Source organism: Amblyomma mixtum, chromosome 10 (assembly GCF_055824585.1).
Source record: "Amblyomma mixtum isolate Tamu chromosome 10, ASM5582458v1, whole genome shotgun sequence".
Lineage (NCBI taxonomy): Eukaryota > Metazoa > Arthropoda > Arachnida > Ixodida > Ixodidae > Amblyomma > Amblyomma mixtum.
In genome coordinates, this window is record NC_143021.1 from 161096125 (window position 1) to 161110419 (window position 14295).

At 47.1% G+C, this 14295-nt stretch overlaps 2 protein-coding genes across 2 annotated transcripts in view; both read left to right on the plus strand.

Moving 5' to 3' along the window:
* LOC149327531 (uncharacterized) overlaps window positions 1-831 on the plus strand; it is a 144539-nt gene extending 143708 nt beyond the window's left edge. Inside the window, exon 5 of the mRNA XM_089563245.1 lies at window positions 778-831. Within this exon, the coding sequence (XP_089419371.1) occupies window positions 778-816 (39 nt within the window). The 3' untranslated portion in view covers window positions 817-831. The remainder of the gene's footprint in view (window positions 1-777) is intronic.
* LOC149327525 (uncharacterized) overlaps window positions 1-14295 on the plus strand; it is a 753829-nt gene that overhangs the window by 682402 nt on the left and 57132 nt on the right. The gene's annotated exons all lie outside the window — the stretch shown is intronic.

The window sequence follows — 14295 nt, forward strand, 5'->3', positions numbered from 1 at the left end:
GACTAGAGTTTCAGTCTTTCTGGTACTATGCCTTGCGCCTTAGTGATGTTTCATAAAACAGCTTCTGGAAAAAAATTCTGCCTGGCTTTGACAACTCGAATACAATTTTCGGAAAAATGGACACGACAGCGCTGGAAAACTTTCGATGAGATAAGGCAAGAGGCCCTATCGAGAGCACGAATGCACGGATCAAAAAACTGTCACGCAGTGTGTAGCACTAACGATTGGCACAAAAACTCATTGCCTACAAGGTGAGGGTTTCTCTGTGCAGTTTTAGAGATCAGTGTTCTGTTTTGTTTACAACACTGCTGAAGCCCAACGGGCTGCGATCACAATATAAAAGGTACAATTTATTTCACCAGCATATTTTGATCTCCTCAGGAACAAATTTATGCGGGAGCTTGATGAGGTCGCTATGTCATAGATACTCCATTAATGTTGAGCTTGGCGCATGATATAGCCTTAGCTGCTTATGCGCCACTAAACCCAACACAACAACATAACTCCATCAACGCAAAGGTCGTAGATACTTCGCCAGCTGTCAAGGTATTCTTGGCTGGGAAATCACCGTCAGCCTTTAAGGCCCACCAAAGGCTCTAAGCTATTTCTTAGGGAAGGGGGGGGGGGGAGGATTTTATTTTTATTTATTTAAGTGGTCCTCTATCCCTTTTGAAGACGTTACAGCAGGATGGATACAAGAGAAGTTAACAAAACACTACAAATTTCACACAACTGTGGAATGGTGAATAGCATCAACACATTCTATTTGACCACCAGAGGGCGGTAGACGCATCCAGTACATCTCCAGAGAGTTGACAGTTGACAGCCGTGCTGTGCGGACGTGCGTTTTTGGTGCTCTTCGGATCACGCGTGGAGACCGGAACCGGACAGACTGCGAGAGCGACTGCGTAAAATAGATGAGTACTTTCCTTTAATAGTTTTAAAAGTGCGTTTAGTTTTTTAGGCTGTTAGGGGAAGTGCAGGTTAAGGAATAGAATTTAGGTCAGTGACCTAATTTCGGCCGGGACTATTTGGCCGACAGTTGTCTCAGTGTTTTTTTGTGTGCGTTAACTTTTAGAGAGATAGCTATTTTTTTCCAAGTGATTGATCGGCATTTGCGGTAGCCGAACTTTTATTTTAATTTTGCACGTGTTTTCAAGTGTTTTCGTCTTGAGCGTGTAGATATCTGGGCATTTGGTGCAAGCAATAATCGAGTGTTGCTACGATGGTTAAGCTACTGAAGGTTAGATGTATGGAGTGTGAGGAATCGGTGAATTTAAAAGAAACGCGGTTCGATTCAGTGGAGGAGGCCGAAGGCGCAGATTTTATGTGCAAATTCTGCGTATTAGGTGCACGCCTGGACAGGGCTGAACAGGCGAACAGCGAACTAGTGCTACGGATGGATGCTCTAGAAACGGAGTTACAGATAGGGAGGGCAGAGAAGCGTAAGCTTCAAGTACAGCTATCTCAGATCGACTCAAAAACGGCGGACACCGCCATTGGAAGCCACAATGGCGGGCATTCCAGCGCCAGCCACGTGGATGGGGCTTGCACTGGCATGGACAGCGAGGGGCCAGTAGGTCAGACATGTTCAGGCAGGAACAGCTATGCACAGGTGGCAGCTGGGAATTCGAGAGGCGGTACTGAGAAGGGGTCCGAGCTATTTCCAGGAAATGAGGGCACAGTCGCTGATAAGAGGCAGCGAGATCCGGAAGTTAGGAGGGAGTGGCAGAGTACCCTAGTGCTTATCGCTGGTGACTCAAACATGGGGCGCTGCAAAAGAGCTATTCTGGACCGGGTGAAGGGTGATAGGCGGGTAGCAGTCGGGGTGTTTCCAGGAAAGACAATGGACGATGTCCTGACAGCGACTAAAAGTGAACTTCCGAGAAGGCTGCAAGGCGTAACTTGGTAGTGGTAGCGGCGGGGCTAAATGATGTCCTGAATGGTAACGCCGCACAAGTAGGGAAAACATTAGCTGAGGGAGTTGACGGTATAAGGGCGATAGCACAGAAAGCGCAGATCGTGGTGTGTACAGTGCCGGAGGTACAAGGAAGGAATGCAGAGGTTGCTAAAGACGTTGTGAATCTTAATCGCGAGATAAGGCAGTTAGGCCTCGAGAAAGGCTTTGAGGTGGTAGAAATAAACAAGGAAGTGCACAGGGCAGGTTCGGGCAGAGACTTTGCACGAGATGGCATCCATTTCAGTGGAAGGGTAGGAGAAGAGATAGGCAGGCGCCTGGGAGGCCGAGCGGTAGCTTTTTTAGGGGGTCCACGGTGGCTCAGGGCGTAGGTGTAGGTAGAAGCGATGTAAATGTAACAATGGCGGCTGATCCCAACAAAATGGCCACTAGGAGGCCCAGAAAGAAAACTACGAAAAAGAAATTTAACGCCCGGATCAGTTACATAAACATGCAAGGCGGTAGAGAGAGAGCGAAATGGCTAGAAATAGAACAGCAGTTAAAGGACGAAGCAGTAGGTGTGTACGCTCTATGCGAGACACATCTGAGGGATCTAGAAGATCCACCTTTCATCGATGGCTATGTCTGGGAAGGGTGCAACAGAACAACAACGGAGAAGAAGGGAGGAGGAGTAGGTATGCTGATACATCAAGGAACAAATTGGCAAAGAATAAAATCAACTTGCAAAGAACATGTCTGGGTATCAGGTACAATTGCTGGCAAAAGGACATGGCTAGGGGTAGTTTATTTAGGGACCGGGGACAAATGCAGGCAAGAAAACAAGGATCTAGTTAAGTGCCTCAATGACGATATAAAGCAGATTGGAGACGGTGTCGATATTATTTTGCTTGGAGACATGAACGGCCACATCGAGGATCTGGATGGACACACAGATTGTAACGGGAAGTTAATGCTAGACTTGTGTGAGCGGCACAACTTAGTTATTGTCAATAGAGAAACTAAATGTGAGGGACAAATCACGTGGGAATCCCGTAACAGGCAAACAACCATTGACTACTGTCTAATGTCGCAGGGCATCTATAGCAAGCTCGCAATAATGGAAATAGACGAAGAGGGGAAGGACAGCCTAGGAAGTGATCATAAACGTATTAGTCTACAGTTGGGAGCCCTAGTCAAAAGAGAAATGCAACGAAGTCCAAAAGACAACGCAAAATTAAATGATGAACAAATAGCGCTAATATCAGCCGATATAGAAGAAGTAATTGAGAAACGCCACATGGAAAATTGGGATTATAATCAGTTGGAACTGCTCATCGCTACAAAAATGAAACAAGTGAAAGGACTTAACCCCTGGAGAGGAAAGAGGAAGCCACGAAGCTGGTGGAATATGGAAATTAAGGAGGCCGTCGAACAACGACGGGTGGCTTCAAGGGAACACAGAGAAGCAAAGAGGGCGCAGTTATCTGTAGAGGAAATAGGAAAAAAATGGGAATCTTATCGACAAAAGAAACAGCAAGTTCAGGTCCTAGTCCAGGCTAAAATAAAGCAGTCCTCTGATAAATGGCTGGCTGAAGTTCGCGAGGCAAATAAAGGGGGTCCAAGAAAATTCTGGAACCATATAAGCTGGTTGGGAAAAACAAATCAAAGAAAGCAGGAACAGATTATAGATGCTGAGGGAAAATGTTTGGAGGGAGACGATGCTGCGGACTACATTACGTCATTTATAGCTGCGTCTTTTAGCGACGCCAATGGGGTAATCTCCCCAAGTGAGGCGGCAACACAGGACAGCACAAAAGAGAACAGCTTAGAACTGACTAGTCTTAACTGGGAAAAGGCGGAAGCGAATATTCCTAAAACCACATCCGCAGGGATAGACGAAATTCCAATTAAGCTGATTAATGAACTTGGCCCAAGAAGCAAGGACGCGCTGATAAAAGCATTGGAAGCAGTCATAACAAATAAGCAAATTCCGCACAGCTGGAGACAGAGTAAAATGAATTTGATTTATAAAGGGAAAGGAGATAAGATGAACATAAAATCCTTCCGTCCGATTACGATAACATCTGTTATGTACAGGCTGGCAATGCAGGCGGTGAAATTAAAAATGCAGTCATGGGTAGAAGGGAATAGGATACTCGGAGAACTTCAGAATGGGTTCAGAAGGGGTAGGCGGTTAGATGATAGCCTGTTCGTGCTTACCCAATGCATAGAAATAGCTAAGGCGGAAAATAGACCTCTGTTTATAGCCTTTCTAGACATAAGCGGTGCATACGATAACGTGAACAGGGAACTCCTGTGGAGCATATTGAAAGATTTAGGTATTGGTGATGAGGTAATTGATTTTCTACAGGAAATCTACCGAGATAATGAAGTTGAAATTACATGGGAAGGGAAAAAAAGTACCACAACTGTAGGGGTGCACAAAGGATTAAGGCAAGGTTGCCCTCTATCACCGCTGCTGTTCATGCTTTACGTGATAAATATGGAAAGAAGGCTAGAAGAAAGTAATCTGGGTTATAATCTATCGTACAGATTAGGCGGAAATGTAGTTGAGCAGCGACTCCCGGGTTTAATGTATGCCGACGATATTGTACTGTTAGCAGATAGCCAGGAAGATTTACAAACTTTGGTTAATTGCTGTGGAAACGAAGGAGACGCTCTAGGATTCAGTTTTAGCGCAACTAAATCAGGTGTGATGATTTTTAACGATACAACTGATCAGGTGCTTACAATACAAGGCCACGAAATACCCAAAGTGGCCGAATACAAATACCTCGGGATATGGCTAAACGAAGGGCAGATATACACGGAAAAGCATGAACAGGCTCTTAGGGCAAAAGGACGAAGAGACGCCGGGATAATGAAACATAGGGCATTATGGGGGTACAACAAATATGAAGTACTAAGAGGTATTTGGAAAGGAATAATGGTGCCGGGACTTACTTTCGGCAATGCGGTTCTGTGCTTAAGGGCAGAAGTTCAGTCGAGATTAGACGTAAATCAGAGAGCTGTTGGAAGATTAGCACTAGGTGCCCACGGCAAAACCACAAACGAGGCAGTACAAGGGGATATGGGCTGGGCATCGTTCGAGGCACGGGAAGCTAAGAGTAAAATACTATATGAAGAACGCCTGAGGAAATTGGACGATAACAGATGGGCAGCTAAGGTATTTAAATATTTATACAGAAAGAACGTTGACTCACAGGGGCGGAAAAGAACTAGAAAACTAACCAGTAAGTATGCCGGTCATGAGGACGGAGAAAGAAAGAGCATTAAACGACAGGTTAAAAACGCGGAAGTTAAAAATTGGATGAATTCAATGGAAAAGAAACATAGTGTAGAACTATATCGATTCTGGAAAAGGCAGATCAGGAAAGAATTTTTCTATGATAACTCAAGAGGCAGTGCCCTACTTTTTGAAGCTAGATCAGGGTGTCTTAGAACGCGCAGCTACAAAAAGAAATTTAATGAAGAAGATGACACATGTGCAGTGTGTGGTAGATCTGTGGAAACAATTGAACACCTCATAATCAAATGTGATGGTATCCATCCGGATGTCGATGCAGGCACAGTCACTCTTTCTGGGGCCCTAGGGTTTAAAGATAACAATGGTCATGTAAATAAATCTGCAGTGGAAGTCAGCAAAAAGCGATTGGAGGATTGGTGGCTGAAAAGCAGAGATGTGGAATAAGGTTAGAATAGTAGGATGGAGAATCTTAATGATGGAGAATCTTAATGAGAATTGCCAACACAGTAAACAAAAATAATAATAAATAAAGAAAAGCTGAGCATGGTGGCAATTGCCACCACCCCGTTTCAAAGGGGGCGCTCCTATCCATCCATCCATCCATCCATACAGTTGAAAGCCGTGCTGTGCGGACGCAGGGTTATGTGGTCTCAGGATCACACGTGGAGACCAGGACCAGACCGACTGACGACTGCCAGAGCGACGCGACTGCATAATATAGATGATTACTTTCTTTTAATACTTTGAAAATAGGGTTTGTTTAGTGTGCAGGGTGTTAGGGCAAGTGCAGGATAAAGAATATAATTTAGGTCAGTGTCCTATAATCGGCGGGATCAATTCTGGCCGGCAGCTATAGTTTTTTTGTGCTTACTTTTGCGCTAACTTTTTTAGAAAGATAATTATTCCTTTTCTAAGTGATCGGTCGGCATTTGCGGTAGGCAGAATTCTATTTTATTTGTGGACGTTTTTGTAAGTGCTCTTGTTTTGTTTTGAGCCTGTATATATCCTATCATTTGGTGGTAGCAATAATCGATTGCTGCTAAGATGGTTAAGCTACTGAAGGTTAAATGTAACGAAGTGAGGCATCAGGGAATTTAAAAGAAACGCGGTTTCAATCGGTAGAGGAGCTGTGAAGGCGCGGATGTTATGTGCAAATGCTTCGTATTAGGTGCACGCCTGTAGAGGGCTGAACAGGCGAACACCAAACTAGTGTTACATATGGATGCTCTAGAAAGAGAGTTACAGGTAGAGAGGGCAGAGAATCGTAAACTTCAAGAATAGATCGGTCAGGTGGAGTCAAAAATGGTTGACAGCGCCATTGGAAGCCACACTGCATGACATTCCAGCGTCAGCCACATGTATTGGGCTTGGATTGGCATGGACAGCGATAAGAAAGTAACTCAGACAGGTTCAGACAGGAATAGCTACGCACAGGTGGCAGCTAGGAAGTCTAGGGGCGATGAAGAGAAGGGGAACAAGCTAAACGCAAGGAATTAGGTCGCAGTCACTGATAAGAGGCAGCAAAATCCGGAAGTTAGGAGGGAGGTGGACAATACCCTAGTGCTTATCGCTGCTGATTTAAGCATGATAAGCTGCAAGAGAGCTATAGCGGAGTGTGTAATGGGTGAGAGGCGGGTAGCAGTCGGGGTATTCCCAGGGAGGACAATGGACGAGGTACTGAGAGAGACAAAAAGTGAACTTTCTGAGAATGTTGCAAGGTGTAACTTGGTAGTGGCAGAGGCGGGGCTAAATGATGTCCTGAATGGTTACGCCGCACACGTAGTGGAAAAATTAGCAGAGGGAGTTTACGGTATAAGCGTGATAGCACAGCAAGCGCAGATCGTGATGTGCACAGTGCCAGAGGTGCAAGGAAGGAATGGAGAGGTTGCCAACGACGTTGCATAACTGCAGCTTTTCGCTTGTATATCCAGTGTTGGGACTGGGTCTCCGAGCCAAGAAACGGTCGAGGCGATGGTGAGTCAAAGGACGTTTATGTACAATATGTACAAGGGATTTTACATGATAGATACAAAGGCCGAGAGCACCACGGGCTAGCACAAAGAAGTACGGCGGCCACAGGCAAGCGTAGCTCCGGCGTGATGGCTCTTCTGCTGCCCGTCTGCTGCTCGGCCTCAGCGCGGCACCGTTTTATAGCAGCCAGCGACCGTTGCGGCAGCCAGCCGTTCAAACCCTTCAATCAGGTCACGGCACTGGCCACCGTTCAAATTAGACGAATGGTCGAGAGGGCTCGGCCGTTGAAGGCTTGCAGACTGGAAAGGGCGGCCGGCGAAGCGTTGTAGGAGCCTCGAGCCGACAGTGAGGAGGAGGAGGAAGGGTCTGCGCCGGCGAGCCGGGATGATTCATGCTGCAAGCCGCGACATGTCCGATGAGAGTCTGAGCTTGCTTTGGGCGACGGCGGTCGCTTGGTGCGGGTTTCCAGAGAGGCCAGCGGAATGCGAGCAAGAGCACAAAAAGGTGTAGCTAGAAGAGAAGTAGTAAATGTAACAATGGCGGCTGAACCCAACAAAATGGCCACTAGGAGGCCCAGAAAGAAAACTACAAAAAGAAATTTAACGGCAGGATCAGTTACATAAACATGCAAGCAGGTAGAAAGAGAGCGAAATGGCTAGAAATAGAACAGCAGTTAAAGGACGAAGAAGTAGGTGTGTACGCTCTAAGCGAGACACATCTGAGGGATGTAGAAGATCAACCTTTAATCCATGTCTATGTCTGGGAAGGGTGCAACAGAACAATAACGGAGAGAAAGGGAGGAGGAGTAGGTAGGCTGATACATCAAGGAATAAATTGGCAAAGAATAAAATCAACTTGCAAAGAAGATCTCAGGGTATCAGGTACGATTGCTGGTAAAAGGATACGGCTAAGGGTAGTTTTCACTAAAAAAAGGCGGAAGCAAATATTCCTAAATCCACATCGCAGGGATAGATGAGATTCCGATTAAACTGATTAATGAACTTGGCCCAAGAGGCAAGGAAACGCTGATAAAAGCATTGCAGACAGTCATAACAGAAAAGCAATTTCCGCACAGCTGGAGACAGAGTAAAATGAATTTGATTTATGAGCAGAAAGGAGATAAGGCAACCATGAAATCCTTCCGACCGATTACGATAACATCTGTTATATTGCCACCTGGTGTTTTCAGGTGGCGCTTGAAAAAGAAGACGTTGAAGTGTTTCGCGCCGGCTGGCTGCCGTATTCTGCTGGTTAGCGACCTGTCGCCCTGTCTTCTGTTACATATTTTGCTGTAGACGCTGGGTAAAGGTCCCTGTATAAGTCTCATGCTCCTCCGGATACCCTGGGCTCCAGTCCTTTGATAGTGGACTCCCGTGTGCACCGGGCTAGCCGGAGAAACGAAGGCCTACCTCCCGAACACGCGCCTTTGGAGTCTCCCAGAGCACCCTCCCATCTACCTGTCATGCCAGCTGGAACATACTACACCTTGCAGAATCCGCGACTGCTCAAATCATACCACGGCAGTCAGCTCGAAGATGTCGAAGGCTGGCTTGTCATGTTTGAACGCGTCGCCTCGTTCAACCAGTGGGATGATGCCGCCAAGCTTCGAAACGTCTTTTTTAGTCTGGAAGACGGTGCACGCACCTTGTACGAGAACCGAGAAGACACCTAGCATCATGGCACGAGTTCCGCCGCCGCCTGCTGGCGACCTGCATCAGCACGGATCGTCTAGAACGGGCTGAACGGGGTTTGCAGTCTCGTATTCAGATGCCGAATGAGACTGTAACCATGTACGTGGAGGACATGACCCGGCTTTTCCGGCAAGCTGACCCGGCCATGCACGAAGAGAAAAAGGTGCGCCAACTTGTGCGCTGCGTTAAAGAGCAACTGTTTGCTGGCTGTTGTGTGGCGCCCTATTGGGTCGACACACAATTCACTTAGCTGATTTGTAAATCTGATGGAATAACTACGACATTGGGGCGTGGGACCTTGTGATTGGTTGCTCGTGTTTGCTGTATGAATAAAACCGTGGGGAACGGGCGCAAGCCCGCTTTTGTTCCACTCGGAACTGAGTCGTGTTCTTCAGCGGCCCGTTGCGGGCATCGCCGGGCCATCTTCTAAGGTGTTCACGCAACACCACATTTTTGGCGACGAGGATCATAGTAAGTGACGTTTGTACGCTTGCCCCGACTGTCGTACCATTTGCTTCGACTGGCCCTGTGTTTTGCTGCCCCGCCCGACCTTCTCCTGCAACTTTAGAGACTTTGCGTCAGCAAAGCGTCAGGCCTCGCTGCGCGCCGTTTTTGTCTGCGTCCGGTTCGCCTGCAGTGCCGTGGAAGCGTTGGTTCAAACTTTTCGAGGCGTACCTCCTGTCGGCCGGTGGTAGCGACTGGGCACCGGAGCGGAAAGCGGCACTCCTTCTCACGCTGCTTGAAGCGGAGGGACAGCGCCAGCATTTCAACAATGAATAAACTAGGCAAGCGTCCGCAGTCGCCGCCAGAACGGCTGAAGCACTTCCGCAGACGCCTCTCGAGCCTGCCACGGAAGCAACGACCACAGACGAATACACACAGTTAGTCGGGAGCTTTGACCTGCTGATTGCAGACACAACGAATTTCATCGTTGAGAGACACCATTTTTTCCGGAGACTTCAACTGCCCGGTGAGCCATTTAGCCAGTATGTAGCGGCAGTTAAACAACTTGCGTTGACGTGCGAATTTGGCTTGGCGTTTGACGAGCGCGTCCGAGATCAGATCATCGAAGGAGTCGCAAACCCAGCGTTGCGCGAACGTTTTCTGAACGCTGGCCGAACGCTTACGCTGGCCAAGGCAGGAGAAATTGGCAAAGCTTTAGAAGCCGTACAGCAAGCAAATGCAGCTTATGAGGGAACGCCGGTTTATCGCGTCGACGAACCTGTAACGGAAAATCCGACGATCGAACAGGGATGCATTCGTCAAGCAACTTCAGGATTTCGAGCGCCCGCTCGTGCTCGTGACCAAGAAGGCGGATGGCGCAATTACACAGCGTCGGGTTTCCACCGTGGCGTCCCCGGAACCGAGGAAGGAGGTAGAAGCAGCCAAGATGGAAGAAGGCGCCCGGAGTTCGAGCAAGAAAACCAGGAAGGGAGTCGTCAACCGTCTTGCTATCGTTGTGGCTCTCCGAAACATAATGCAAACGCAAGAAACTGTCCAGCCCGCAATCGTCGTTGTCGAAAAATTGGACACTTCGCTCTAGTCTGTCGCTCACAGCATCAGTCCGCGACACTTCGCGCGTCGCTGGTGCCGGCCTCTACCGTGGAGGAAGTACACATCCTGAATTCTCCGCATATTCTGGGCATAGAACTGCCACAAAATAAGAAAGAGATAGTAGCTACCGTAACGTTTAAAGGAAACCCAGTCCCTCTACTTGTCGACACTGGGGCTGCCGTTTCTCTTGTCAACAATGCTGATTTCCGGAAATATCTTGCACGCTTCTACACTTTGTCGTCGTCAACCCTGGCTCTTCGGGACTACTCCGGCAAGTTGATTCCCACACTAGGCACCTTCGGAGCTGACATACAGTACAACGATACTCAAGCATCGGTGACTTGTCATGTCACTCGACAAGGATCTTCGTTGCTGGGCCTTGACGCCATTCAGAAACTGCACATCAACGTGATGGGGTCAACCCTCACCTGTCCCCAAGCCACTTGTCATCCGTTCGAGGTTCCGGAGAACACACCGCCAGGATTTGAAGCCTTGTTTTCGAGTGAGCTCGGTTTTGTCAAGGACTACGTCCATCAAATCAACCGCCGACCAGATGTTCCTCCCGTCAGTGCGAAGCTGAGACGCCTTCCGCTAGCACTGCGACAACAAGTCTCCGACGAGCTAGCGCGCCTGGAGTGCGAGGACGTCATCGAACGCGTCGACGCATCGGAGTGGGTGTCTCCGCTGGTCGTCGTGAAAAAGAAGGATGGCTCCCTTCGCCTGTGTGTGTTCTTGCGGGAGCCCAACAAAGCTATTATCGTCGACGGCTACCCACTTCCGCACACGGAGGAGCTCTTGCAGTTGCTCGCAGGAGCTACGTGGTTCTCAAAGCTGAACTTGGCTTCAGCATACCATCAAGTGGGACTCACGGCAACAAGTCGTGAGTTGACAACGTTCATATCCCATGAAGGACTATTTAGGTTTAAAAGAGTCTGTTTTGCTTCTGCTCCGGCTACATTTCAAAAGCTTATGTCACACGTGTTGAAAGGCTGTACGGGCGTAGTGTGCTATTTGGATGACATTTTGGTGTGGGGATGGACCAAGCCGGAGCACGATCGCAACTTGAAGGAAGTGCTGTCTCGCATTTCCACAACAGGAATGAAATTGAATCAGAAATATGTTTTTGCAGTAAGGGAACTCACATTCTTGGGGCACAACCTGTCGGCCTAGGGTATTTCTCCCATGGTATCGAAAATCAAAGCTATAGTTAATGCACCTCCCCCTACGAAGGTTAAGTCGCTGCAATCATTCCTAGGTCTAGCTGGCTACTACGCCAAGTTCCTGCATCATCCCAGTAAACCATAAAACGTACCATAGACATCAGCAAGATATTTACGCTGGACATTAGACACCTCCATTAGACATCCATATTAGTACCGTTTACGAAAAATCTACGTACCTACAACATGAAAATTGGGGTCCAGTTCACGTTGTAGGTACGTACTGCAAACATCACGCTCTACATTTATCAGATATTTGTGAACATGTAAGTACGCCCAGTCTACGTAGCCTAGACGTCTATATAAAGAGAATATGACTATACATAGATCAATATCCAGGTGAAAATTTCTAACTGGTTCCAGTCCTACTGTTTTAAGAGACACATTTCCAGACTGGAACCAGCTGCAATACGAGATGCAGCTGACACCTGTTACAATTCCAGATGGAATGGAGACCTACTGCAGCCCAGCCACAGACTTCCCTATGGAGTCGTCGGGACGTCCAAGCACTCCAGCTAGCTCAAATACAGTTGAGTAAGCGAGTACATGGCCATCATGGGAGCCCAAAACACTGCAGATGACTTCCTAGTGCGTCAGTATTTTAATGCGCTCGGCGCTTTCACTGAATCTTCTCGTTGAGCATAATCGTCAGGTTAACAGCTGCGGTGGCATCAATACTCTTCAGCCGAGCCCAATAGGCCAGGGTTGCTGCAAAAGAAAGCATAATTGTTCACTTTTACAGGGGACAAGAGAATGGCACAGCAACCACAACAAACAAACCCAGTAATTTACGCCACTTTTACCGACGCAAGTCTATGAAGCGTGAAAGGTTGCCCATGCAGCGCTAAAAGGCAGTCGTGCTGAGCGGAGTGTGCTTGCACACGCACTTCGGCACACCATCCGAACGCATGCCCACATTTCGGTAGCAGAGGCCAGTTGCATACATCACCAGCCTTTGTTTCAATACACAGCGAGTTTGGCAAAACAGCCAAACGAGTGAGCGTAAAAATATAACGTGCCGATAAATGCGTTAGAATTTCTTCATTACGAACGCAAAAATAGCATAAAATACACTTCAATGAGTAAACTGAGACTGAGTACGCACCAAGAAAGGTCACGATCCCAGCCGGTGAAAACGACTTGTAGTCCTAATTCGTACTGACGGGTCCACTTCGCCGAGTAGTAAAAGCAAGCAAACTGTCTTCCTTCAGCTCCATCAAAGAAAGAACGGTTGAACAATCTCGCCAGCAATAATAAGGGAATAATTAATTCTGTGTCGAGGTTCTTCAAACACAATGTTCCCACGGAACACGATTGAAATCGCACACGCGCTGCGCTCTACCACTGCCGCCATGGCTGAACCTAGCCTCGTGCGGATGTGCGAAACTGTCACATATTTTGTATCGTCTCTTTTTTGTACTTAGTAGCAGGCTTGATGTGGCATGAAAAATAAGTTAATTATTTTTAAATTGTAGCATATTACTTTTTTCACAGCTGCAATCGCCATGCGCAGTTTGCGCTATTATTGATAAAATACGATACGAACTACAACGCGATGGCGGCTTAGACAATTCACCGCACTTTCCCCGCCGCCGCCTGTCCGCAGCATAGAACAGGCATATGGGCAGCGCATGTAGCATGAAGGCAAGATGACCAATTATCATTAGGGTAACGGGCTGGATTCAGAGAGAATGCAAGCACAGCAGAGAGGATCAGGGCAGGTGGGCAGATGAGGTTCGGAAGTTTGCTGGGATAAGGCGGCCGCCGCTGGCACAGGGTTAACTGGAGAAATTTTTGGCCGGCAGTGGACATGATTACAGTGTTGACATGATGATAAAAAGCGGGACTCAATAAGTTTATTCTCAAGAAATATGAGGTCTCACATTCAGCAACACTAATGCCTAAGCTTTCCTCAGCTCAACATTCCAATAGTTATCATTGCTAGCGCGATTAGCAGATTTAAGACATTTTTGAAAAAAAAAATAACTCCCAAAAATTGAACTGAATCAATTCTTGTATTTTAAATAGTTGGATAAGTTGAATAAAACATGCTTAATCAGAAAAAGTGGTTATTATATAGTCCTGGCTGCTAAATAACAAACAAGTTTTTTAGTGTGTCCTCACTTTTCAGTGTGGTTGAGATAGCTTGCAGGCTGTAGCACAAGGTATAAATTGAATGTAAGAATAGTAATGAAATAACAATGCCAATCCTGACCAAAGTGACTGGCATTTCAAACCAACTGCGTACAGTTGAGTCAGAAACCTGATGCGTGTGCATTCAGATTTGTCTTTACTACTTCCCGTATTTTTCTTCTTTCTAGGCAGGATAATATTGCCGTGAAGCGAGCACGAAAAAACACAAAAACACAGGCAGCGCTGGTCATGCCTCCAATTTGTAGTCAACAGCGATTTAAAACTTTAAATGCAGTAAGGCAACACGAAATATCGAACGATTGAAAAATATGGAATTCTTAAATTATATATCTCGCTTACATACCCAGGACGTGACAAGTAATATCTACGAGAAGTCTAGGTTAAGGCAGATATGATGTCGTGGGTACGCCTGCAGCTTTTCCACGAAAAAAGGTTGGTAGATAAGACGTCTGAGAGATTTTGGTTTGGTACATAGACGTTCAGACTTAATCTGGACATCTATGGGAGGTTTGTGGTTTGCTGGGATTATGCAGATTTAGC